The sequence below is a fragment of the Heteronotia binoei genome, chromosome 1 (assembly GCF_032191835.1).
Source record: "Heteronotia binoei isolate CCM8104 ecotype False Entrance Well chromosome 1, APGP_CSIRO_Hbin_v1, whole genome shotgun sequence".
Lineage (NCBI taxonomy): Eukaryota > Metazoa > Chordata > Lepidosauria > Squamata > Gekkonidae > Heteronotia > Heteronotia binoei.
In genome coordinates, this window is record NC_083223.1 from 246,924,112 (window position 1) to 246,948,796 (window position 24,685).

At 42.7% G+C, this 24,685-nt stretch overlaps 2 protein-coding genes across 2 annotated transcripts in view; both read left to right on the plus strand.

Moving 5' to 3' along the window:
- Positions 1 to 24,685, plus strand: part of ASXL2 (ASXL transcriptional regulator 2) — a 120,303-nt gene that overhangs the window by 11,237 nt on the left and 84,381 nt on the right. The window lies entirely within an intron of this gene.
- LOC132587662 (kelch-like protein 13) lies at positions 9,211 to 11,076 on the plus strand. Its single transcript, XM_060259982.1, has one exon. The coding sequence runs from the start codon at positions 9,211 to 9,213 to the stop codon at positions 11,074 to 11,076; it is 1,866 nt and encodes a 621-aa protein (XP_060115965.1).

The window sequence follows — 24,685 nt, forward strand, 5'->3', positions numbered from 1 at the left end:
CAGTGTGCAACCCCAGTGAAAAAGGCAAACTCCACATTGGGGATTTACTAGGAATGACATTGAAGAAAAAAAAACTATGATGAAACTGATAACAGACTCAGGAGAGACAAAAGGAAATTTCTTTACTCAATGTGGAATTTGTAACCTGTGAATTTAGCGATGGCCATGAGCTTGGAGCAGGAAGCCTCTGAATACTAGTGCAGGGAGGCAGCATCATGGGAATGACTTTGCCTCTGTGCTCTGTTGTTGCCCTCTAGAGCAACTGGTTGGCTGCTACATGAAGACTAGCTAGACTGCTGGGCTCTCCTTTGGCTGATAAATTTGAGCTCTGCCAAGCCTCTGTCTGGATGGATCCACTTGGGACCTGCAGTTCAACCAAGCTATCGCACTAATCTACTGTACCATTCTCACCATCCAAACATTTTGTCAACAAGCACCAGAACCACAGGGAGAATTGACCTTTTAAATCTGAAATGAAATACAGTCCAAACTCAGCAGAACAGGACTTTGGAAGAGAAAGCCTGGGGGTTCTAATATGAAACATCTGGGACTAGCCTTCTAGCCAAATCACAATTCCACAGGGTTGTTCAGCATTATGAGAGGAAGCATAATTCTGCTGGGAGGTTTACTGCCACATGGAGAAGGGATACAATTATTGCATTTGGTTACTATTAAGATACCCACAATTCCACCAGCAGTTTTCTAATGTCAGTATCTCTATTTCAGTGGTTCTCAGATTGTGCTGATGCAGTACCAGTGGAAAAGACAGAAAACTCATGGAAAGATAAAAGATCCTTTCTGCCCCCACAGGCAAAACCACAAGTGGTATGAATACCCTCTAGCCCACGGATGTCAAACATGCAGCCTGAGGGCCAAATCAGGCCTCTGGAGGGTTCCTATCAGGCCAATGAGCAACTGGTTGTTATCTGTTTCCTTCTCCCTGTCTTTTGCTTCCTTCTGCACAACAGCTTGCTTTGCCAGGCTTGCTCAATCGCATAGGAGCTACAGAGGAAAACCTCTATTTTCTCCACTGGCTGAGCTTCCTCCCTTGGGAAGGAAAGCTGGAAGGCAGAGCTTATTTTTCCAGGCTCTCTCAATCGGACAGCAGAGCTACTGAGCCAACTCTCTTTTTTCTATTGACTGAGGCTCCTCTCCCCCCCCCCCAGTCCTCTGGGGAAGGAAGCAAAGAGCCACAGCTTCCTTTGCCCCGTTCCCTGGATCCCATGGGAGAAATACAAAGAAAGCACCTTTTAAGACCAATGAGTGCTAATGTTTTAGGCTTGAAATATTTTTAAGTTGTGTTTATAAATTTATATCTCTGCTACCTAAATTTAAATAGGTATACACATGGCCTGGCCCAACAAAGTCTCATTTATATCAGATCCAGCCCTCATAACAAATGAGTTTGACATCCCTGGTCTAGGCAGTGTTGCAGATAGGTTTACACTGGTCCCTGTGCAAGCACCAGTCGTTTCCGACTCTGGGGTGACATTGCTTTTACGTTTTCACAGCAGACTTTCTACGGGGTGGTTTGCCATTGCCTTCCCCGGTCATCTACACTTTCCCCCCAGCAAGCTGGGTACTCATTTTACCGACCTCGGAAGGATGGAAGGCTGAGTCAACCTTGAGCTGACTACCTGAAAACCCAGCTTCCACTGTGGATCGAACTCAGGTCGTAAGCAGAGCTTAGGACTGCAGTACTGCAGCTTTAACACTGCGCCATTGTCTTTAACACTCTGGTAGGGGATGACTATTCCCCTACTTGCCCCATCACAATTAACCTGATTTGGAAAAACCTGCTTTGTTTAAGTAGTGTTTCTCAGTACAAGCTTTCAGGGAGGTCAGAGATGTCTTGATGCATTTCTCTTTAACATCAACCTTGGATTAGTAACCTAATCCACATCTCTGTACATAACAGCACACTGCAGCTACACATCTGCACACTCTGCTATAAAATGGATGACTAGTTTTGATTTGGGGAGAAGGTCAAAGCACACATTTCCAAAATGTCTTAAGTCTAGACCTCTATACTTAAAAATATATATTAGAAGCAGGAAACCAGCCAGGGAGGCAGTGGGGCCCTTGGATGACCAAGGGGTCAAAGGATTACTGAAGGAGGATAGGGAAATGGCTGAGAAGCTAAATGAATTTTTTGCCTCAGTCTTCACTGTGGAAGATGAGAAGTGTTTGCCTGCTCCAGGACCACTTCTATTGGAAGGGGTGTTGAAAGACCTGAGCCAGATTGAGGTGACAAGAGAGGAGGTCCTACAACTGATGGACAAATTAAAAACTAATAAGTCACCAGGTCCGGATGGCATACATCCAAGAGTTCTGAAAGAACTTAGTTGAACTTGTGGATCTCCTGACAAAAATATGTAATCTTTCATAGAAATCTGCCTCCATTCTTGAGGACTGGAAGGTAGCAAATGTCACCCCCATCTTTAAAAAGGGTTCCAGAGGAGATCTGGGAAACTACAGGCCAGTCAGTCTGACTTCAATATCGGGAAAGTTGGTAGAAACCATTATCGACAGAATGAGTAGGCCCATTGATGAACACGAGTTATTGAGGAAGACTCAGCATGGGTTCTCTAAGGGAAGATCTTGCCTCACTAAACTGTTACATTTCTTTGAGGGGGTGAACAAACATGTGGACAAAGGAGACCTGATAGATATTGTTTACCTTGACTTCCAGAAAACTTTTGATAAAGTTCCTCATCAAAGGCTCCTTAGTAAGCTCGAGAGTCATGGAGTAAAAGAACAGGTCCTCTTGTGGATCAAAAACTGGCTAATTAATAGGAAGCAGAGAGTGAGTATAAATGGGCAGTCTTTGCAGTGGAGGACGGTAAGCAGTGGGGTGCCGCAGGGCTCAGTACTGGGTCCCATGCTCTTTAACTTGTACATAAATGATTTGGAGTTGAGAGTAAGCAGTGAAGTGGCCAAGTTTGTGGATGACACTAAATTGTTCAGGGTGGTAAGAAACAGAGGATTGTGAGGAACTCCAAAGGGATCTATTGAGGCTGGGTGAGTGGGCGTCAACGTGGCAGATGAGGTTCAATGTGGCTAAGTGCAAAGTAATGCACATTGGGGCCAAGAATCCCAGCTACAAATACAAGTTGATGGGGTGTGAACTGGCAGAGACTGACCAAGAGAGAGATCTTGGGGTCGTGGTAGATAACTCACTGAAAATGTCAAGGCAGTGTGCGATTGCAATAAAAAAGGCCAACGCCATGTTGGGAATTATTAAAAAGGGTATTGAAAACAAATCAGCCAGTATCATAATGCCCCTGTATAAATCGATGGTGCGGTCTCATTTGGAATACTGTGTGCAATTCTGGTCACCGCACCTCAAAAAGGATATAGCATTAGAAAAAGTGCAGAAAAGGGCAACTAGAATGATTACAGGTTTGGAACACTTTCCCTATGAAGAAAGGTTAAAACGCTTGGGGCTCTTTAGCTTGGAGAAACGTCGACTGCGGGGTGACATGATAGAGGTTTACAAGATTATGCATGGGATGGAGAAGATAGAGAAAGCAGTACTTTTCTCCCTTTCTCACAATACAAGAACTCGTGGGCATTCAATGAAATTGTTGAGCAGTCGGGTTAGAACGGATAAAAGGAGGTTCTTCTTCACCCAAAGGGTGATTAACATGTGGAATTCACTGCCACAGGAGGTGGTGGTGACTACAAGCATAGCCAGCTTCAAGAGGGGGTTAGATAAAAATATGGAGCAGAGGTCCATCAGTGGCTATTAGCCACAGTGTGTGTATATATATATGTGTATATGTGTGTGTGTGTGTATGTGTGTGTGTGTGTGTGTGTATATATATATATGGCCATTGTGTGATACAGAGTGTTGGACTGGATGGGCCATTGGCCTGATCCAACACGGCTTCTCTTATGTTCTTATGTTCTAAAACATTCCTGGAGGATGCTTCCATCCTTGACCCATTTCAGTCCGGCTTTTGCCCGGGACATGGGACGGAGACGGTGCTGGTCGCCCTAATGGATGACCTTCAACGGCATCTGGATCGGGGCGGCTCGGCGGTGCCGATGCTGTTGGACCTGTCGGCGGCGTTCGACACGGTCGACCACCGGCTACTGAAGGGTCGCCTCGCCGACGCAGGGATTCAGGGGTTGGCTTTACAGTGGCTTTCCTCTTTCCTTGAAGGTCGGGGACAAAGGGTCGCAGTTGGGGGGGAGCTGTCCCGGAGGTGCACACTTGACTGCGGTGTGCCTCAAGGGGCGGTTCTCTCCCCGATGTTATTTAACATCTATATGCGACCTCTTGCCCAGATTGCCCGAAGGTACGGGCTAGGGTGTCATCAGTATGCTGATGACACCCAGCTCTATCTATTGATGGATGGCCAGCCGACCTGCGTCCCGGAAAATCTAGACCGGGCACTATATGCCGTGGCTGAATGGCTCAGACTGAGCGGGCTGAAGCTTAATCCTGCGAAGACAGAGGTCCTTTGCTTGGGTCGCCGTGGTCCGGAAGGGGGAATCCCCCTACCAGCCTTTGACGGTGCGCCGCTGATAGCGGCGGACAGGGTCAGGAGCTTGGGGGTGCTGTTGGAGCCTTCCCTAAAGATGGAGGCTCAGATAGCAGCCGCTGCCAAGTCCGCGTTTTTTCATCTTAGGCAGGCAAGGCAGTTGGCCCCCTTTTTGGAGCGCGACGACCTAGCAACAGTGATCCACGCCACGGTCACCTCGAGGTTAGACTACTGTAATGCCCTCTACATGGGGCTGCCCCTGTCCCGAACTCGGAAATTGCAGCTGGTGCAGAATGCCGCGGCCCGGCTGTTATTAGGTCTCCCAAAGCGGGAACACATTCAGCCGGGTCTTCGGACCCTGCACTGGCTTCCAGTAATATACCGAGTCCGGTACAAGGTGCTGGTTATCACCTTTAAAGCCCTATATGGCTTGGGACCTGTCTACCTGAAGGACCGTCTTTCCCCGCACGTTCCCCAGAGAGTACTGAGGTCGGGAACACAAAATCTCCTTACTATCCCTGGGCCGAAGGAAGCCCGGTTGAAGTCCACCAGAGAAAGGGCTTTCTCTGTTATGGCCCCTACATGGTGGAATCAGCTGCCGGAAGAGGTGAGGGCCCTGCGGGACCTTGTTCAGTTCCGCAGGGCCTGTAAGACGACCCTCTTCCGGCTAGCCTTTACTTAGCTTGAGAATTTTACTGTAACTTGCTGGATTCCTTTTATATATAGCTGAAATATTTATGTGTATTAATAACTAGGGTTTTATCTGTTTTATCTGTTTTATCTGTTTTAAATATGGATCCCTTTATATGTGTAATTTTGATGGATCTACTATTGGAAGCCGCCCTGAGCCACTTGTGGGAAGGGCGGGATATAAATCTTAAATAAATAAAAAAAAAAATAAAAAAAAAATTATGGAAATGCCATTTTATTCATAAAAAGAGTACCAATTTTCACCCATTTTGACTCTTTAATCCTGCAAAGGTCAGGAGAGATGGCCAAAATGAGGCTGATGCCTAGCATGAATGTTAATGAAAAGCTTTCCCCACTTTTGGATAAACGCTGTTTGAAACACAGGTGATAAAAGTACATGAAAGATAGTTATTAGTGCTTGTATAAAAAAGAAAACCTACTTAGATGAAATATGGATGGCTTTTAAGGACAACAATAGGATATTAATATACCTCTATGTGCCTTTGTACCTTGTAAATTAAACAGTACAATGAGATATCACGCCTCATAATAAAAATGTCAGGTTTCCCCATGATCTCAATAGCAGGGAAGTCAGGCCACCCACAGAAAAGATAGCAGTTTTTACATATTTGGGGAATTTCCTATCGCATGCAGAAAATAATTTTCTAAATTAACTAGGAAGGAAAAGGCAACAAATTGAGGATTGAGCATGTCACTGAGACATTCTGGAGACAGAAATGTGGGTCAGTAGGTGGAGAGTAGCCTGCTCAAACCTTTGAGAGCGTATGGGATCCTGGAGAAGAGACTTTGAAGGGTGGTATTTCCAAATCTTCTTGCTGCTGTTTTCAGCACACGGACACCCAACTTGTACTGTCTAATCATGACAACATTTGCTGTGGCAGGGAGGTGCATCACTGACTGAACACAGAAGCCAAATGTACGCGAGAATATATCTCTGGCTTCCTCTAATTTATAAATTCTCCGTAGTCTGAAGATTCAAAAAAGAACACATTTACCAGTCAGCCATAATCTTATGTCAGCAGGCTATTGTCTGGAGGTGCTCTACCAACCCTACAAGTGATTTCAAGAGCATCCCGCAGCTGGATAGCTGCAAGTGGAAAAGCAGACCCATGATCATATTGCATACATTACCTTCATAAACTACACTCAGATTACTTAGAGAGGGAAGACCAGATTTCCCTGTGAAAACTATCCGATTCTGCATGCTGTTCTTGGTGACATGTTCAGTCACAACACACTTAGAATCGTAGTGTAAGACTGGGTTCGTTGAAGTTAATCATCTGCACAATTTAACCAAAAATCAAAGACTTAACAGGAAAATCACTGCTTCTTCAAAGAAATAATACTTCAAGAAAAAATTGCTACTTTCAAGACATGATGCTGCACAATTCAGAATCATGCATAAGCAAAGCATGGCACTGTTAACAGAACCATGGCATCAAAAACTGTTCCCTCTTTATTTATTTAGATTTTTTAGGCTACCCTCTCCTCCAAGCAGGACTCCGGGCATCTTACAACGGAAGAAATATACAATAAATAACTAAAAATTAAACAATAAAATATGCTGTGCATCTACTGGAGTAGATACTGTTCCAAGATGGTGAAAAGGTGTTAAGTTTCACAGGCCTCCTGGGGTTTATGGAGAATGGAGGGTATGAGAGTGCCAGACTGCTTGCTGTATCAACACTGTCCTCAACCGAATGCCTTTGCAACAGAAAAAAGTCACACGGGACCAGGGAAAAAGGCAACAGCTCAGTGCACTATATGCCTCTACTCAAATGCTCTTTCTTGCAATTCTGATAAAGAATACTTCACCAGAAGATTTGTAAGTCCAATTTCTTTACTAATGGCAAAAAATGGATAAATCCGGGTTTGTTCAAAATATGCAGAAGATACTTCAACAACCGTTCAAAGTACCAACATCAGCTTGCAGGCATAACTGGTCTGTACTCCTGTTTCACATTGCTGCTTTATCCAAGCTACTGTTCTTTTGCCTACAAAACAATCATACGATAAACCATTGATATAGGATGACACTCATACGTTTTAAAATACAATCACCCCAGCAGATGTATTCACTTACCAATATTTTCCTTTACTCTTCACACTCAAATATAAATCTTATCGCACTCCAGCAATTGAGATCACTTACCTCTCACCCAGGTAAGTGTTTGATATGCTCAGACAGGTGCAACCATTTACAATTACAGCAACCTATTAAAGGGGATTCAAATCATAGACAGTCCACAAAAATATTACAGAAATCATTACAGAAAACATGGAAGGTCCCATTCATTGTTCAGCCCCAAGGGTTGTAGTGTTTTCAGATAGAAAATCCATCTCATCTTCTGTGCAAGCAGCTTGTCTGCATCAGTTGAATTAAATTCAAATCCTTGTAATTTCTCCCAGACAAAAAATCTCAACGATTCAGGATCATGTTCAAATTTGGAAAAATGCTCCACGAGAGGAGCTTCAATAACTTGGTGCCTCAATCTCAAGCAATGTTTGAGTACACGTGTCTTCACCATTCGCATTGTACTTCCGACATAGACACTTGTACATGGGCAAATGATGGCATACACGACTCTTAGTTGTGCAGGAAGTGTGTTTTAATATGATCTTCCCTGTCTGCGGATGAACAAATTCCTGGATTTGAAGGCAGAACTGACCTGCTAAGCAAGCTCCACATTTAAAATTTCCAGGTAGTGTCAATTTCCCTTTCCCGCTTTGCAAAATCTGATCGGACCCAAGAATCTTGCAGGTTCCTCGTGTGTTTAAACCCAATTAGAAGAGGTTGTTGTCAACCCGGAATGTCTTCAACTGGAGAGCCAGTTTGGTGTAGTGGTTAAATGTGCAGACTCTTTTCTTGGGGAACCGGGTTTGATTCCCCACTCCTCCACTTGCACTTCTAGCATGGCCTTGGGTCAGCCATAGCTCTGGCAGAGCTTGTCCTTGAAAGGACAGCTGCTGTGAGAGCCCTCTCCAGCCCCACCCACCTCACAGGGTGCCTGTTGTGGGGAAGGAAGGTAAAGAATATTGTAAGCCGCTCTGAGACTCTTCGGAGCAGAGGGCGGGATATAAATCCAATATTAAAAAAGATACCAGTGTCTTTTAAGAATCTTACAAATGTTCTGTACTAAAGATGTGAAAGACATTGCCCATGTAATGTGGGTTGATTTCTCCCGTTCCTCTTTGTATCACAACAGTGTTTCCCTTTTTACTCGCTCTGATCTGTTTTGTGGAGAAAACAATATGGTTGGGATAGCCCCTTTGCTGGAATTGTTGACATAAAGTGTCACTGTCTGCCCTGTAGTCTTTCTCAAGAGTAGAGTTCCATCTGATTCTAAGAAACTGGCTGAACATTAAGTTATTCCTTAAGTGAACAGGGTGATGTGACTGAAAATGAAGGAAAGTATTCTTGTCTGTATTCCATGTCAACCGAATGCCTGGCAGAACACCTCTGCCTTACATGCTCTGCACAAAGGTAAAAGATCCCATAGGGCATGGATGTTCTCCAGCAGAGAGTTCTATCAGGTAGGGGCCAGGGCCAAGAAAGCCCTGGCCCTGGTTGAGGACAGCTGGATTTCTCTTGGGCCTGGGACCAACAGGAGGTTCTTTTTTCTAGAGCATAATGCTCTTCTGGAGGCATACTGAAAGAGGTGGTCCCAAAGGCAAGTTCTTCTTTCCTTGCTCTCAGTTTGGACTGACCTTTTTACTCTGTGATACAGTCCAAGGAAATGAAAGAAGTTCTTGGGTTCAAAAGTAGCTCCCAATAGCAGTAAACCACCATTGTTAAAAGTGGTGATATGTCATTAACATGTCACAAGGAGTATCATTTCCCAGTTGCAGGTCACTGTCCTGGGGGTGGGGGGCAACTAGTAGAGGTCTTCGATTCGGCTGCAGAAAAAGACAGGTCCTCTGCAGCCTTGACACACCACCTTGCTAGTGGGCTGTGGGGCAGTGCATGCAGGTGTGTCAGCAGCAACAGAGACATAGCAAGGTAAGGGAGATGATGTGGACAGTTAATTCATCCCTGGTTGAAGAGGAGGACCCTTGTGTGAAAGTATGTCTTGCAAACAGCGAAAAGAGTGCATTTGCCCATCTGCACTCTTCCAAGGCAGGGACCACAAGATTTTTCATCAGCAGTACTCATTGTTTAGGAGTACTCCAGGGTTTTGACCAACTTCGAGCAGAAGGCCTGCTTTGCGATGTGACTCTGGTTCCGGGTGATGGAGAGGAAACTTTTCCTGTTCACAGGGCAATGATGGCATCGGCTAGTGATTACTTCAAAGCCATGTTCACAAGTGGGATGAAAGAACAGGACTTAACATGTATTAAGCTCCATGGGGTGAACAAGAAAGGTTTAAAGAAGATCATAGATTTTATTTATACTGCTAAGCTTTCTCTCAATATGGACAACTTTCTGGACACTTTAGAAGCTGCCAGTTTTTTACAAATCTTGCCAGTGTTGGATGTCTGCAGTCTGTTTCTTATGTCCGGGGTTTCCTTTGAAAACTATGCTGAAGTGGGACAGCTTGCCAAAATGTACAACCTCACTGAAGTGGATCAGTATGTGGATAATTACATCCTCAAGAACTTTCCTGCATTGTTAAGGACCGGCAAGTTTGTGCAACTTCCCTTTGAGCAACTAGCCTTGGTCTTGTCGAGCAATAGCCTGAAGCACTGCACGGAACTGGAACTCTTCCAGGCTGCTTGTCGCTGGCTGCGCGCCGAGGAGCCACGGATGGAACATGCAGCAAAGCTCATGAAGCACATCCGGTTCCCTCTGATGACCCCAGAGAATCTCCTCAACCACGTGCAGATGGTGGATTTCATGAGGACTGACAATGCATGCTTGAACTTGCTTCTGGAAGCCAGCAACTACCACATGATGCCCTACATGAAGCCCCTTCTGCAGTCGACAAGGACAGCCATCCGCTCGGACAGCACTTACCTGGTCACACTGGGCGGAGAGTGGTGGCAGAAGCTGGAGCTGATGGTCAATAAAGAGGTGTTGATGTTTGACACAAGAGAGCATGAGTGGTGGTCTCTGGAGCCCATGGAGGCGCCCCGATGTCAACATGGCATTGCTGTGATTGAGAATTTTATTTACATTGCTGGCGGTGAGAGCAATTATTATGCAGACAGGAATATAGTGGTTGACACAGTATTTAGGTTTGATCCTCGCCATTTTAAGTGGATGCAAGTGGCTTCTTTAAATGAAAAGCGAACCTACTTGCACCTAAGTGCCCTTAAAGGGCGTCTGTATGCAGTTGGTGGCCAGAATGCACTTAGTGAATTAGCCACAGTGGAATGCTACAATCCAAGGATGAACAAATGGAGTTACGTGGCCAAAATGAATGAGCCCCTCTATGGCCATGCAGGGACTGTCTATAAGGACCTGATATATATTTCGGGAGGCGTTACCAATGGTACTTTCCATAAGGAACTCATGTGCTTCAACCCTGATACAGATAGTTGGACTCAAAAGGCTCCAATGAGTACAGTCAGAGGCTTTCACTGCATGTGTGCTGTTGGTGACAAACTGTATGTCATTGGTGGAGGCCATTTGAGAGGAAAAAGACATTTTGATATTCTAAGCTGTGAATATTACTCACCAAGCCTAGACCAGTGGACATCAATTGCGGCTTTGCTCCATAGTCGAATTGATGCTGGGGTGGCTGTGTTTGAAAATAAAATCTATGTGGTTGGAGGATCTTCATGGAACAACAACCGTATGGTGAAAACAGTTCAGAAGTATGACCCAGAAAAGGATGAGTGGCACAAAGCCTTTGACCTCCCAGAATCTGCCAAGGGCATACGGGCCTGTACACTGACAATGTGCCCTCCTGAGGATGATACAATCGCCTTTTAGAGACTGTTCTCTTTCAGCACCTTGAGAAATATTGCTGGACTCACAATGTTATCTTTCCAATACTGTTGCATTGCACTTTGGGGTTCTCCTTTTATCTTTTCCTTCAGTAGTATCTCTAAGGCTTACCCAAAAGCAGACAGCACAGTTATGGGGATGGGGTGTAGGAAGAGCAGTGATTTTTGTTACTTGTGCTGTTTGGTTTAGAATGTCTCCGAATTAGACAAGAGGACATTCTGATATTTGCATTAGGCACGTTGCTGTTATGTACGAGGTTTGAGGGGGAGGCCTAGAAAGTGCTGCCAGAAAGGGAGACCTGAGGGTCTAGGTATCCTTGTTTCCTAAGCTGTGAAGATTCAGGCCTTCTTTTCTTTCCTGCCCTTTTGAAGAGGAAGACAACATCAGTCAGTGCAAATGTTCAGCATTTGTCTTGCCTCTGCTGCCTCCTCCTTTAACAGAGCCTTTAGGGGAGGGACGGTGGCTCAGTGGTAGAGCATCTGCTTGGGAAACAGAAGGTCCCAGGTTCAATCCCTGGCATCTCCAAAAAAGGGTCCAGGCAAATAGGTGTGAAAAACCTCAGCTTGAGACCCTGGAGAGCTGCTGCCAGTCTGAGAAGACAATACTGACTTTGATGGACCAAAGGTCTGATTCAGTATAAGGCAGCTTCATATGTTCATATGTTCATATGTTCATTTTTTAAAATAAGTTGTCTTTGAATCCAGTTGACTCTGTGGGTGCTGTTCAGATGATGTGGAGTTTCTAAGTAGGTCTCCAACTCAATAGAAAACTGAAGAACTTTATGGCTGAAGAACTTAATGACTTCAGAAAACTGAAAACCTTTATGACTAATCCTTTCAATTCTCTGATCCTTTTATATCGTTTTAGAAAAATGTCTATGCTGCACTACAGCTGTCATTTTTACAAGAACCCTGCAAGATCGGAATTATCTTCATGTTGAACCCTCCACAACAGGGCAGACACACAGCTCCCAATGTTGCTTGATTTATTTATCTACTTCATTGATACCCTGACTTTCTGTCCAATGAGGGGACCCCAAGCAGCTGACATAGTTCCCTTCTCCATTTTATCTTCACAGCAACCCTATGAGGTAGCTGAGGCAGAGTGTGCATGTCTGGCCAGAGGTCACCCAGCAAGATTCCACGACAGAATGTGAATTCAAGCCTGGGTCTCGCAGATCTAACACACCATGCTGGCTCTTTAAATACGTTTTTACTAAATTTTGACATCAAATACTTAATCCTTTGTGTGAACGGGGCTAGGTTTCCAAGGTGGATGGAGCCTGAGTAAGGGGACTTTCTATGCGCTCCCATTACAAGATAAAAATATGGAGCAGAGGTCCATCAGTGGCTATCAGCCACAGTATGTGTATGTATGTATATATATATATGTGTGTGTGTGTATATATATGCACACACACACATATATTGGCCACCGTGTGACACAGAGTGTTGGGCTGGATGGGCCATTGGCCTGATCCAACATGGCTTCTCTTATGTTCTTATGTTCAAGGGCCACCAAGGCAGCCCACAATTTCATAGAAGGGAGGATTATGTTTTTTCTTTCATTATAATGGTTTTATAATGTAAAAGCATACATCATTAAAACTAAAGAGAGTTGAAATTTAAAATACATACAAAACATAAAAACATCGCTTAGGAAGGGATAATTGAGGGAATGCCAAAAGAAATCTTCAACCTCTGGCAGAAGATGTCAACAGAAGGGGACAGATGGCTCTCCCTCGGGAGAGAGTTCCAAAGCTTTGGTGCCGTGACTGAGCAGAGCTTCTCCTGAAGCTCTTCATAATCCACCTTTGTTTTCACCGTCCTGAATAATTTGGTATCATCCACAAACCTGGCCCGCTACACTGCTCACCCTTAATTCCAAATAATAGTAATTCCAAATAATAATATCATAGAGTTGGAAGGGACTTCCAGGGTCATCTAGTCCAGTCCCCTGCACAGTGCAGGAAATTCACAAATATCTCCCCCCCCACACACACACACACATCCCCAGTGACCTGACTCCATGCCCAGAAGATGGCCAAAATCATTTGTGAATAAATTAAATAGCATTTATCCTAATACTTATCCTTTTGGTTACCCTGTTGCTCACTTCTCTTCATTGTTAGGACTCTTCATTTATTCTTTTACTATATCTTCAGGTATTGAACCAATTTGTAATCCATAGGTGGACTCATCCTCTTATCCTGGACCACTTTAAAAATCAGTGTGACTTTTGTACTTTTCTAGTTACCTTTCTTTTCTTTAAGGACCCTTGGGTGTAAGCCTGGAGACCTTGTAGTTTTCAGTTGGCCTAGCAGTCCTAAAGCTTTATTTTATTTTTTACATTTTGTTTTATCAAATTTATATTCCGCCCTCCCCTGATGGGCTCAGGATGGCTAAGAACAGTTAAAACAACATCTTGTTACCTTATCTCGTCACCTCAATTTGACACAATTCTTCAGACACCTTTCCTGAAAACAGTCACTAAGAATTCATTCAGTTTCTCTGCCTTCTCACCATCTTCCTCAAGCAGTCCCTTCATTCCTGGTCATCCAAAGGCCCAATTGCTTCCCTAGCCACTTTCCTGCTTCTAGTATATTTGAGGAATTCCTTATTGGTTGTCTTAATGTTTTTTTGCAATCTGCTCTCATATTCTCTTTTTGCTTGCCTTATCAACTTGCATTTATATTGCTAGAATATGTCGTCTTTTCTGTTCACCTTATTTGGGAAAACCCTCCATTTTTTTTAAACAATGAAGTCTCTTTGCCTTTAATGGTCCTTGACTTGTGTCATTAACCATGCAGGCATCCTTCTGGACTTTGTGATACCTTTCCTGACTAGAGGTATGCATTCTATGTGTGCCTTAATTAGCACTGTTTTCATTTTCAGGCATGAAAGGGATTTGACTCTCTTAATTTTCCCTTTAACTTGCTTCTCACTAGTCCTCTCATTCTTGTAAAGTTCCTTAATAGTGTTATGGTTACTGTCCACCTTTGGTACAGCAACATTTACATCTCATTCCAGGTCTTGAGCCCTGCTCAGATCCAAGTCCAGAATCCATTTGTCTCTAGTCAGCTTTGTGACCAACTGCTTCAGTGCATGGTCATTTTATATGTCTAGAACTTGTGTTTCCGTATCTGCCCGGTCAATGTGAGGGTTGTTGGTCATCTAGCATTACAATATTTTCTACCTTATTCACCCCCCATTATATCCCTCTACACTTTGAGTTCTATCTAATGATATTTGGAGGGGGAGGAGTAGTGCACCCTGACTTTTAACTGACTTTTAACTCTCTGTGTCTCAATCCATAACAATTCAATGGAGAAATTTATACTAATGTGTTCTAGTTTGTTTGACTCTATACAATCTTTGATAAAGAAAGCAACACTCCCCCAAACACATCCTTCCCTGTCCTCTCTATAGAATTTATATCAAAGAATAACTGTACCATTGATATTCCCCATTCCATGAGCCTACCCAACCACCAGGGCTTTTTTTTTGTAGCAGAAACTCCTTTGCATATTAGGCCATGCCACCTTGATGTAGCCAATCCTCCCAAGAGCTTGCAGGGCCTACTTTAAACTCCAGGAGGATTACATTGAGTGTGTGTGCCCTGATATGCAAAGGGGTTCTTGATACAAAAAAAGCCCTGCCAACTACGATGTATTCATTGGAGGCCCTGCTTTGGGTGCTCACCATCTAGAGGTGTGGTAACCTGTGAATGGGCCTTCTCAGTTCTGGCACAGAAATTATGGAATTACCTCCTGAGGGTGATTTGTTTATTTCCCTTTATCACTGTCTTCTTCAAGCAGACTTTTCTGTTTCCTTGTTGTTCCCCTAGGAACATATGAACATATGAAGCTGCCTTATACTGAATCAGACCTTTGGTCCATCAAAGTCAGTATTGTCTTCTCAGACTGGCAGCGGCTCTCCAGGGTCTCAAGCTGAGGGTTTTCACACCTATTTGCCTGGACCCTTTTTTGGAGATGCCAGGGATTGAACCTGGGACCTTCTGCTTCCCAAGCAGATGCTCTACCACTGAGCCACCGTCCCTCCCCTAACCAACACCTTGCGACAAATCCGTATACCCAGCAGGAACTCATTTGCGTATTAGGCCACACCCCCTGATGTCACCATTGTTTTGCTCAGGGCTTTTTTGATACAAAAAGACCATCAGGAACTCACTTGTGTAATAGGCCACACCCCTTGATACCAAGCCAGCCAGAGCTGTGTTCCTGCTCAAAAAAAGCCCTGGTGATGATCATATCAAATGAGATGTTGAGAGATCCATTCATGGACCTTCAGAGCATCATTTCTCAGAGCTAAATTTCAGAAGCGTGTCTTGTGAGAGGAGAGAGAGGTTAATGCTTCTAATACAACATGATTTCTTCTGCTGAAACTCTACCAACCCCATGTTTCTCTTCACCTTGGGGGGGGGAAAAAAAGGGAGATGGGCAAATATGCAATACACGTGGCTTCAACAGACTTCCCCTCCTTGAACCTTCTTCCGTATGTCCCTTCATTTGGGCTTTGTGTCTTGCTGAATTGTGCTTTGCATGTGTGTATATGCATTTAAAAAAATGTTTTAATATTTGACTGTCACCACCTGGGGGGCCCTGAAGTGGGTGGAAAAGCAGCAGTAAAAACGTTTTAAATGAAATATATTGCATCAAGCATTCTAGCTCCCGTATCTTGACTCAGAAGCTTCTAGAAACAACACATAGGTACCCGTGTTTCCTCCCCTGTTTAAGGGTCATGGCCTCCATTTCCTCACCCAGCTGTCCCTTACAACCCTACTCTCATACTGTTGCTCTAGCCTGCTATCACCAAGATTTTCCCCTTCTGGATGAATTATCCCAAACCATAGGCTGCTTGCTGTGCTCCTATTGGCTTCCCTGCAGGAGTTAGTTTAAAAGCTTTTTGATGCTAAACACCAGCTGCCTGGTTGCTTTTTGGTTCAAGTGAAATGTATCTCATTAGTACATGTTAGACTTGTCCCAGAAAGTTCCCTAGTGCCTGTCAAATCTGGGTTTAATGGTAGATGGTTTGTCATTAGAAAGACTTGGCCAGAGCTGGGAATGTCTCAGCTTGCTGTACTCTTCTTGCTGCATCCTTGCCTACCTGGGCATTACTGGATGTAAAACTTGATGCCTTTCAGGAATCCAGGAGTCTCTAGTCACTTTGTTGATAATCAGTTTGCTAGATATATTACTGTCTAGAGATCATTTGTCTGATATGAAATCAGAAGCATTTCTTTCATTTGAAAACTTCTCTCTCGAGCCAAAGCCTTCTCTACTGATCTTAATCCATCCAGGGGTGCATGTAGTAAGACCCTTGCAGTGATATATAGGTCTCAGTCTGTATGGCTCTAAGCTGGTATTAAAGTTGACTTTGTGGCTGATTCTTTTAACAGTTGTCACAAACTTAGCTTGGTGGTGCTGTGTGAAAAGTCCAGTCAGTGTTAATAAAAAGAAATTGGTGATGGTTGTGTCACCAAGTATCTTTAAGAATGAGATGACCTAGGCACCCTTCAACTGCAGAGAGTTATGGTGCAATTGGCTGTTTTTTCAAGGGCTTCTGAAACTGTTCAAAGCAGGTAAAGTCCTTTGCTGGCCTACCTCCCATTCATGGAGTGAAGCTTCTGTTTAACATAAGAACATAAGAGAAGCCATGTTAGATCAGGCCAATGGCCCATCCAGTCCAACACTCTGTGTCACACAGTGGCTAAATAAATAAATATAAATACACACACACACACACACACACTGTGGCTAATAGCCACTGATGGACCTCTGCTCCATATTTTTATCCAATCCCCTCTTGAAGGTGGCCATGCTTGTGGCCGCCACCACCTCCTGTGGCAGTGAATTCCACATGTTAATCACCCTTCGGGTGAAGAAGTACTTCCTTTTATCCGTTTTAACCTGTCTGCTCAGCAATTTCATCGAATGCCCACGAGTTCTTGTATTGTGAGCAAGGAAGAAAAGTACTTCTTTCTCTACTTTCTCCATCCCATGCATTATCTTGTAAACCTCTATCATGTCACCCCGCAGTTGACGTTTCTCCAAGCTAAAGAGTCCCAAGCGTTTCAACCTTTCTTCATAGGGAAAGTGTTCCAGCCCTTCAATCATTCTAGTTGCCCTTTTCTGGACTTTCTCCAATGCTATAATATCCTTTTTGAGGTGCGGCAACCAGAACTGCACACAGTACTCCAAATGAGACCGCACCATCGATTTTGTTTGAACTGTGTTGTAGTTTCAAGCTGTGCTGGAGGTGTTTGGTTAGTCAAAAAGTCTTGGTCTCTTGATTAGTCAAGTGCCCCAAGTATGGTCACGCACCTAAATCATAAATTTGTTAGAACACTAACAAAATCCAGAACTGCTAATTACAAAACTGTCTCCTTGAAGACCAGAGCTATCTTCTGCCCACCCACCCTCAAATCCTGGAATTATAAGAACTCCACACTTGATTTTTGTGATGTTCTCTGCTCCTGAAAATAAATCCTTAGTACTTTGATATCTTTAAAAACAAATTATAGTCCTTAAGTCTTGAGCTCTCTGAGCATTGGCAGAATTCCTTATTCCCAGGAACCTTTCTAAAAAAGACCTAAAGACAAAGTGCTTTTGAGTATGTACAGAGTCTATCTTTTTAGGGTTGTGTCTTCATTTGCTTAGATATTGTAACTTGGTATTTTGTGCCTAGAGTGAGAGACAAAGTGCTTTTGAGTATGTACAGAGTCTATCTTTTTAGGGTTGTGTCTTCATTTGCTTAGATATTGTAACGTGGTATTTTGTGCCTAGAGTGAGAGAGCTACCTGAGAAGAGGCCTAGAGTGAGATTAGGCAGGTGTTTACATGAAGATGGAAAGGCTTAGGTTCATGTGGACTTGCTCATGTGCATGGTATTTAGGAGAAAATTGCACAAGAGTGCACCTTCATGGAATATACCTAGCAAATCTGTGCCAGTCACTTCTGTACTGTCAGCCTCTTCTGTAATTCCCTTATCAGAGGCTCTTTGCTATACAGACCATCAAGAGTATTACATGCATTTGTATTGGTAATTACATGCCTGTGTAGTTCTCCACTACAAATGCATTGCCACTCCCACCCCCTCCTGATACCATAGTTGACCATCTATGCTTACAACAGTGCTGTAGTTTTTATTCTTGGAGTTGTTAAGAGGGGAAAGATCAGTTCTCATCCACTTGTACAAATGATTTCTTTCTCCAAACCTGTTCTGAAAATGGGTTGAAATGGGTATAGAGTAGCCTGATCTTGTCAGATTTGGAAGCCCTGATTCATATTTAGATGAAAGACCACCAAGGAAGTGCAGGCCCAGGGTCACAATGCATAGGCAGGTAATGGCAAACCACCTCTGAATGTCTTTTGCTTTGAAAACCGCATGAGAGGTGGCCTTAAGTTGGCTACGACTTGACAGCATTTTGTACCATCACCACCGAGAATGCCTGGGGTAGACCAGCCATTTATGAAACTGGTGAACAAGAGTTGGTCTAAAAATAGTTATAGTGGTAGAATGTATTGGTGCCTCTTTCAGGAAATTCTAGCATTTACTTCTATCAAGGCTTCTGACAGGTAACTCTCCTTGGAACAATGCCTTCACCAAACTGACTATCCCTAACTACTTACTGTGGCTAGGTATCTCCAGGAATAACTTTTCTAAGCACTTTGTGTCTTCTGATGAAATAAAGCCCATTTATGCCTCAGTGATTGATGGCAGGCAAGGAATCCTTGGGAACAGAGTGACTTGTAAACATGTCACAGCTCAGTGGGGTACCCATGGTTTCCCAGGCTCCTAGCTACCCAAAGTAGTTCAGCTGGGCAGCTACTTGCATAAACAATAGAACAAATAGGAGTTGATTGCACCTTTAAGACCAACTTAGTTTTATTCAGAACGTAAGCTTTCGTGTGCATGCATACTTCTTCAGACGAGGAATGAGGTACAATAAGCAGAGCCACATATGGCTGGTGGGGTTTGGAATGCAAACTGGTACAAAAACTTTGTATCACTTTGCATTCCAAACCCCACCAGCTATACGTGGCTCTGCTTACTGTACCTCATTCCTCGTCTGAAGAAATATGCATGCACACGAAAGCTTACGTTCTGAATAAAACCAAGTTGGTCTTAAAGGTGCAATTGACTCCTATTTTGTTCTACTACTTCAGACCAACACAGCTGCCCACTTGGATCTATTTACATAAGCAATGCTGGCAGAGAAGTTAAGATGTTTTAGTGCTATGGAGTAGGCCTTTGTCTGGGCTTTAATCTATGTTTGGTGGAGCTGCTCCTTAGTATTTTAGGCCTTTGAGACAATCATGTTATCTTTTCAGTGCAGATTAGAGTGGCAAAATTTCCAGGAATTTGAAAGGCCCGGAAATTTTGAGGAAAAATTGTCCTATGTACAGAATTTAGCAAACCTACAGTTTACTGCTGCAACAGAAAATACACCATTTATAATTTTTCATTGATTATGAAATTAAAAAATATAAATGCCTTCATTTTCTACAAGTGAAATTTTGAATATAGTCAGTTCTAGAAACAGCTGCAAATTACTGTATCTTAAAACAAACTTGGCATATGTGTCTTATCTACACTCAGCAGTCATATAGCAAATAGTAAAAAGAATCTAAGAGGAAATACAGGTTTAGTATTAAGTAAAAGTGGATTATTTGAATAACAGGATTAGCAGAATATTTGGCTGTCAGGTTAGATTTTATAACACCAAATTCTTCAATAGTGTGCTATCATATACTTTCTAGCATATTAATTGTGGTCAAAATTAGTCACATTTTAACTATAAACACATCCTGTGTTGTATATCTTGTGTATATGCACAGTATATGTTGTGTATCTGTTGTATATCTATGTATATGCACAGAAATTATTTCTGTTGCTGCAGACTGTCAAATAAAGAGTTCACACTACACATTTTTTAGTAAGTAAAACCTGAGGGAGAGTTTAGGGTGTTTTCCCAATATTCCCCCAAATTTTCCATCTTCCCTTTAGTAAATTGGGAGATCTTGCTAGATGGTCATAAACAGTTTTCGGGGCAGACCCTTCTAATCTATCCCCCACCTTTCCAAAGTTAGTAAGCTGTGTGATAACCATCCACACCACGTAACCTATCCATGATAAAGGGAGGTGGTGAAGGTTCCCCCTCTCTCAGACAACGTGACCAGAATGGAATTCCAAATAATAAGTGCAGTCTGCATAATTTATAGAGCCTACAATGCACTGCACTGCTGTCCCATGTTTGCCATGGTGGTGGCCATGAAGTCTGGAGCCGCAACAAATGAAAGGGGAGGGCTAGTGTTGCTTTCAAGACCATGAAGTCATTGAAGTTCCAGATGATTCAAATGAATCTTTTCCTCAGAAAAAGCAATTGGTGGTGGTTGTCAAGGGATTCTTGTGGATAAACTAACATGAGGCATGGGCAGGATCAGTCAAAATCACCAACTGAAAACTCAGTGAAAAGAAGAGTTGGGGGTGAAGTCAGTGTATTTCCTTTCCTTGATGGAGCCTTGGCCCATGCCTTATGGTTTTTGTTTATGAGGCTTATTTTGTTTATGAGCATTGACTTGAAGAATTTAGGGGCTTGCTGAAAGGAAAGGCACAGAAATATCTGCCTCTGGTCCTTTGTTTTTATATAATCCAGGTTCATGTCTGTGAGCTAAGGAAGGTAACAGATTGGGTGGTACACACTTAGAATTTTAAATCTGTCCCTAATACTTAACACAAGATAAATATATATGTTCTACAAAAGCAGCTTACTTGAGAGGGCAACTGATGAGTGAGATGAAGTCCCTCTGGATAGTGGCCACCCTGCCTCCCTACACTGGGACTCCTAAGAACCCAGCTGGAGTTAGCTGTACCATTACTGAGCAAGCTTCTTCATCCAGACAGGTCTTGCAAATGCGTACTAGTTTAGTCCTCTCAACCAGGACAGATTCTTGACAGATCTGACAGTATCAGCTTAAGAGAGATAAAGAAGCCAATATGATAGCCTGAAACCCCAGGTTATAATACTTGCGTGACTTTGTGTGTATGTCTTTGTTGCTGTTGTAGTTTACTTATACCCCTACTTGCTCTTGCTTACAACATTGTTCTCCCCTTATTTATTTTACCTTTGCAACAACAAACCTGTGAGTTTGGTTAGGCTGGGGGAGAGTGACAGACCCAAGGTCACCCAGTGGACTTCTATGGCAGAGTAGACATTTGAACATGAGTCTCCTGGGTTATAACCCAACACTAAACAGACTTAACCTATTGGTAGTTTTGTGCTGCTACATAAAGGCCATATGGATGTCAAATTAATTTAGCAACCAGAAGCTTGCCCTCTATTCTAAATCATTGAGTTGAAGCTATCTTGATGAGGTAGTTGATGTAATGTTGAAGAGGCATTTGGTATCCTTTCAAACTGGCTTTCTAGCTACCTGAGAATTTGGGGTACTGATGGATAGAGATGGTATAATCTTCTTCCTTAAATAAAGGCATCAGAAGGAATTTTTGCAGTCCAAAATGGAAGTGTGTTTTTATTTTATTTTTTTAAATTAAAATATTTACAGCCTGCCTTTCCCCAGCCTCAAAAGTTCTGGTTTGAATCAGTATGTTTCAGCTTGCTTAATTTTATTTCCCCAGCTGTTTTCAAGGTGAAGCGGGCACTAGAAACTACCAAGCTAATTTTTCACCTGTGGTTAGTGAGCACTCCCATTTCCATATCCTTAAATCTTTCCGCTGAAACAGATAGTCACTTGATGGCTCTTAAAAATTAATATGGCTGCTGCCTGCTTGGGAATGGCATCACCTATGAGAATCAATGGCTGGTTAAGTACTTCAGAGCTGCAGCTCTCTTCTTTGCATTGCCTTCTGGTCAAGGTAAAGGAGGAGGCTCTGAAGTTATATGCAAATAGTATTTATGAAATAAATTAAGGGGCCAGGGGAGCTCAGACGTGCACCTGCACAGACAGTCTCTAATTACCTGGCTGCTTCTCCTTCCCTCGTGACCCTGATTCTAATTAAAGCCCTTGAACAGCTTTTGGCTAATTGGATGAGTCAGAGGGACACTAATCTGGGTCAAGCCCACCTAGAATCTATCTCCCCTTCTTGTCTTGCTTTTGGCACCACCTTGTTTCCCAGTGGGAATGATGTGCTTTGCCTGGCTCTGCTTTTACTACTGTATTCTTCAGGGAAAGAGGAAGGTGTGATTACAGCATTCACTGAGCCAATTCACACAGCAGTTATTACATGCTGGTCAATATGAGATTATTCTCTGCTTTCCCCCTCTCCAGTGCTCCATGGGCAAAATAGTATTGTGCAAGCATCAGTTGTTTTCAACTCTAGGGTGACATTGCTTTTGTAACGTTTTCACGGCAGACTTTTTATGGGGCGGTTTGCCATTGCCTTCCCCAGTCATCTACAGTTTTCCCCTCAGCAAGCTGACTACTCATTTTACCGACCTCGGAAGGATGGAAGGCTGAGTCAACCTTGAGCTGGCTACCTGAAAACCCAGCTTCCTCCGGGGATCAAACTCCGGTCGTGAGCAGAGCTTAGGACTGCAGTACTGTAGCTTTAAAACTCTGTGCCACGGGGCTGTTATGTAAAAAGGCCCATACAATTTTCTGTTTCCAAGAAAATTCGTACCAATCAACATTCATGTTTTTCAGTTATTGTGCAGTGGACAGGTTTAGAGATGTAATTTTTCTGGGAATTTTGAATCTATAAGGGGGGGGGGTAACCTTCAGGATCGTCAAAAGATTTGGGATCCACTGTATTCATGGATTAATAGTATGGGAATCAACATGAGAAATCTGAAATGGTATTGTATATTTACCCCTCCAGCTCAGGGGGATGGGTGAAAGATCTTGACTGTAATGACTGTTGACAGTATATATTTTCTTTTTTGTTTGTATATATGTGTTATACAATAAAAGCATATTTTACAGTTTAAAAAAAAAGAATCTATGGTTGGGCAAGGCCTTGTTTTAATGAGGAAATAGAAAGGGGAGGGGAACTGAAATATATGCAATATTTGCATTTATATCAAACCTAATCTTATTTTACTGATTTAACAATTTAAAATGCCTCACATTACCTAGTTAGCATATAAAATTGTACTAGTTGGCATACTTATGAAATTTATAAGTGGAGTGCTTATGGTTCACTATAAGCAAAACTACAGTAATGTGAAACACATTCACAGTAGGCAAATCTGCTAACTTATTTCAATATTACTCTGTAGCGATAAACTCTATCACTGGACACTCCACTCTTTAATAGTTTAAATAGTAACATATATCTTGAAAATATGTCTACAGGATACATGAAAAATAACATTGTGTATAATGTTGTTGATCATCTTACATTAAAATTTATTTATTTTATAGCAACTATTTTATGCTGCCTTTCCACCCTGTCAGGTTCCACAAGTTGACAAACACAAATAACATAACATTCAAGCAATTAAAATGCAGTTAAAATTGTAAAATAATTCAATTTAAAACATATAAATAACACTAAAAGAAAGGCAAATTGCTTTTGGAGGTATGTCAGATGAAATAAAAAGTTTTCATCTGCTGGCAAAACACACCAAGAGAGAGAGACAGACAAATCTCCCTGGTGAGGTGGTTGCAAAGTTTTGGTGCCATAACCAAGAAGGCCCTTTCATGCTGTACATTTTGAGTGAGTAAAGGGTTTGTAAAATAAGGCTTTCATAGTTTAAAAAAAACCCCAGAAAATATTTTGTAGGATTTTTTTTAGTGTTCCCCAAAATTTTAGGTGTTCCCCAAAATTTTCAGTTCTTCCAATGGAAAAATTGAGAAAAGTACTGAGACTTTTCCCATACTGTACATTGTGAAAAACCTTGCCTTTAAAGAGTATTTTACTTATTCTTAGAGAAGATCATAGGAGTTTCAGTAATTCCCTAATTTTTTCAATTTTTCCATTAGAAAAATTGAAAAAAAGACTTCAGGGGGATTGTTCTCCCAGGCCCTCACATCTCTAATTGCGTGTGTACATGTGCATGTGTGTGTTTAATTAAATTTTCCATTCTCTCCCCGCCTCCCACCTATCACATCTCTGGTTAAGACTGAATATGGGAATCTACCCTTCATGATGATCTTCTGTGCAATGGGACTTCTTAAGTAGCATTGTACCAGTTGCCTTTTTGCCACTAACATTCCTCACTGAGCCAGATCTGAGCCTGTTGCTGTTCATCCAGTAACTTGCCTAGGTTTAGCTTCTGTTTAATGTCAGATGTATGGAGAATGTGAATAGACTGGCCATGTTCCTAGTTGAGGAAGATGTGTGTTACTGTACTGGTAGCATGCCTTGCCCCCAGGTCACAAAATGATCGTGTTCTGTTGCAGCAGACATCAGCTGTGTTATTAGAAGAGCTTACAAGAAGTCTGTGTTATGTTGGGGAGACAGGGTCTTGGTTGCTGAGGGTTGTCTAGTCCAATTTGCTGACCAGAAACAGGATATCCTGTATTGAGAAATATCCTCAAGATCATTCCTGCTATTTCCATTGCATTCCAGATGTAGCCGTGTTTGGTCTATTGCAACAGAAGTGAAAAG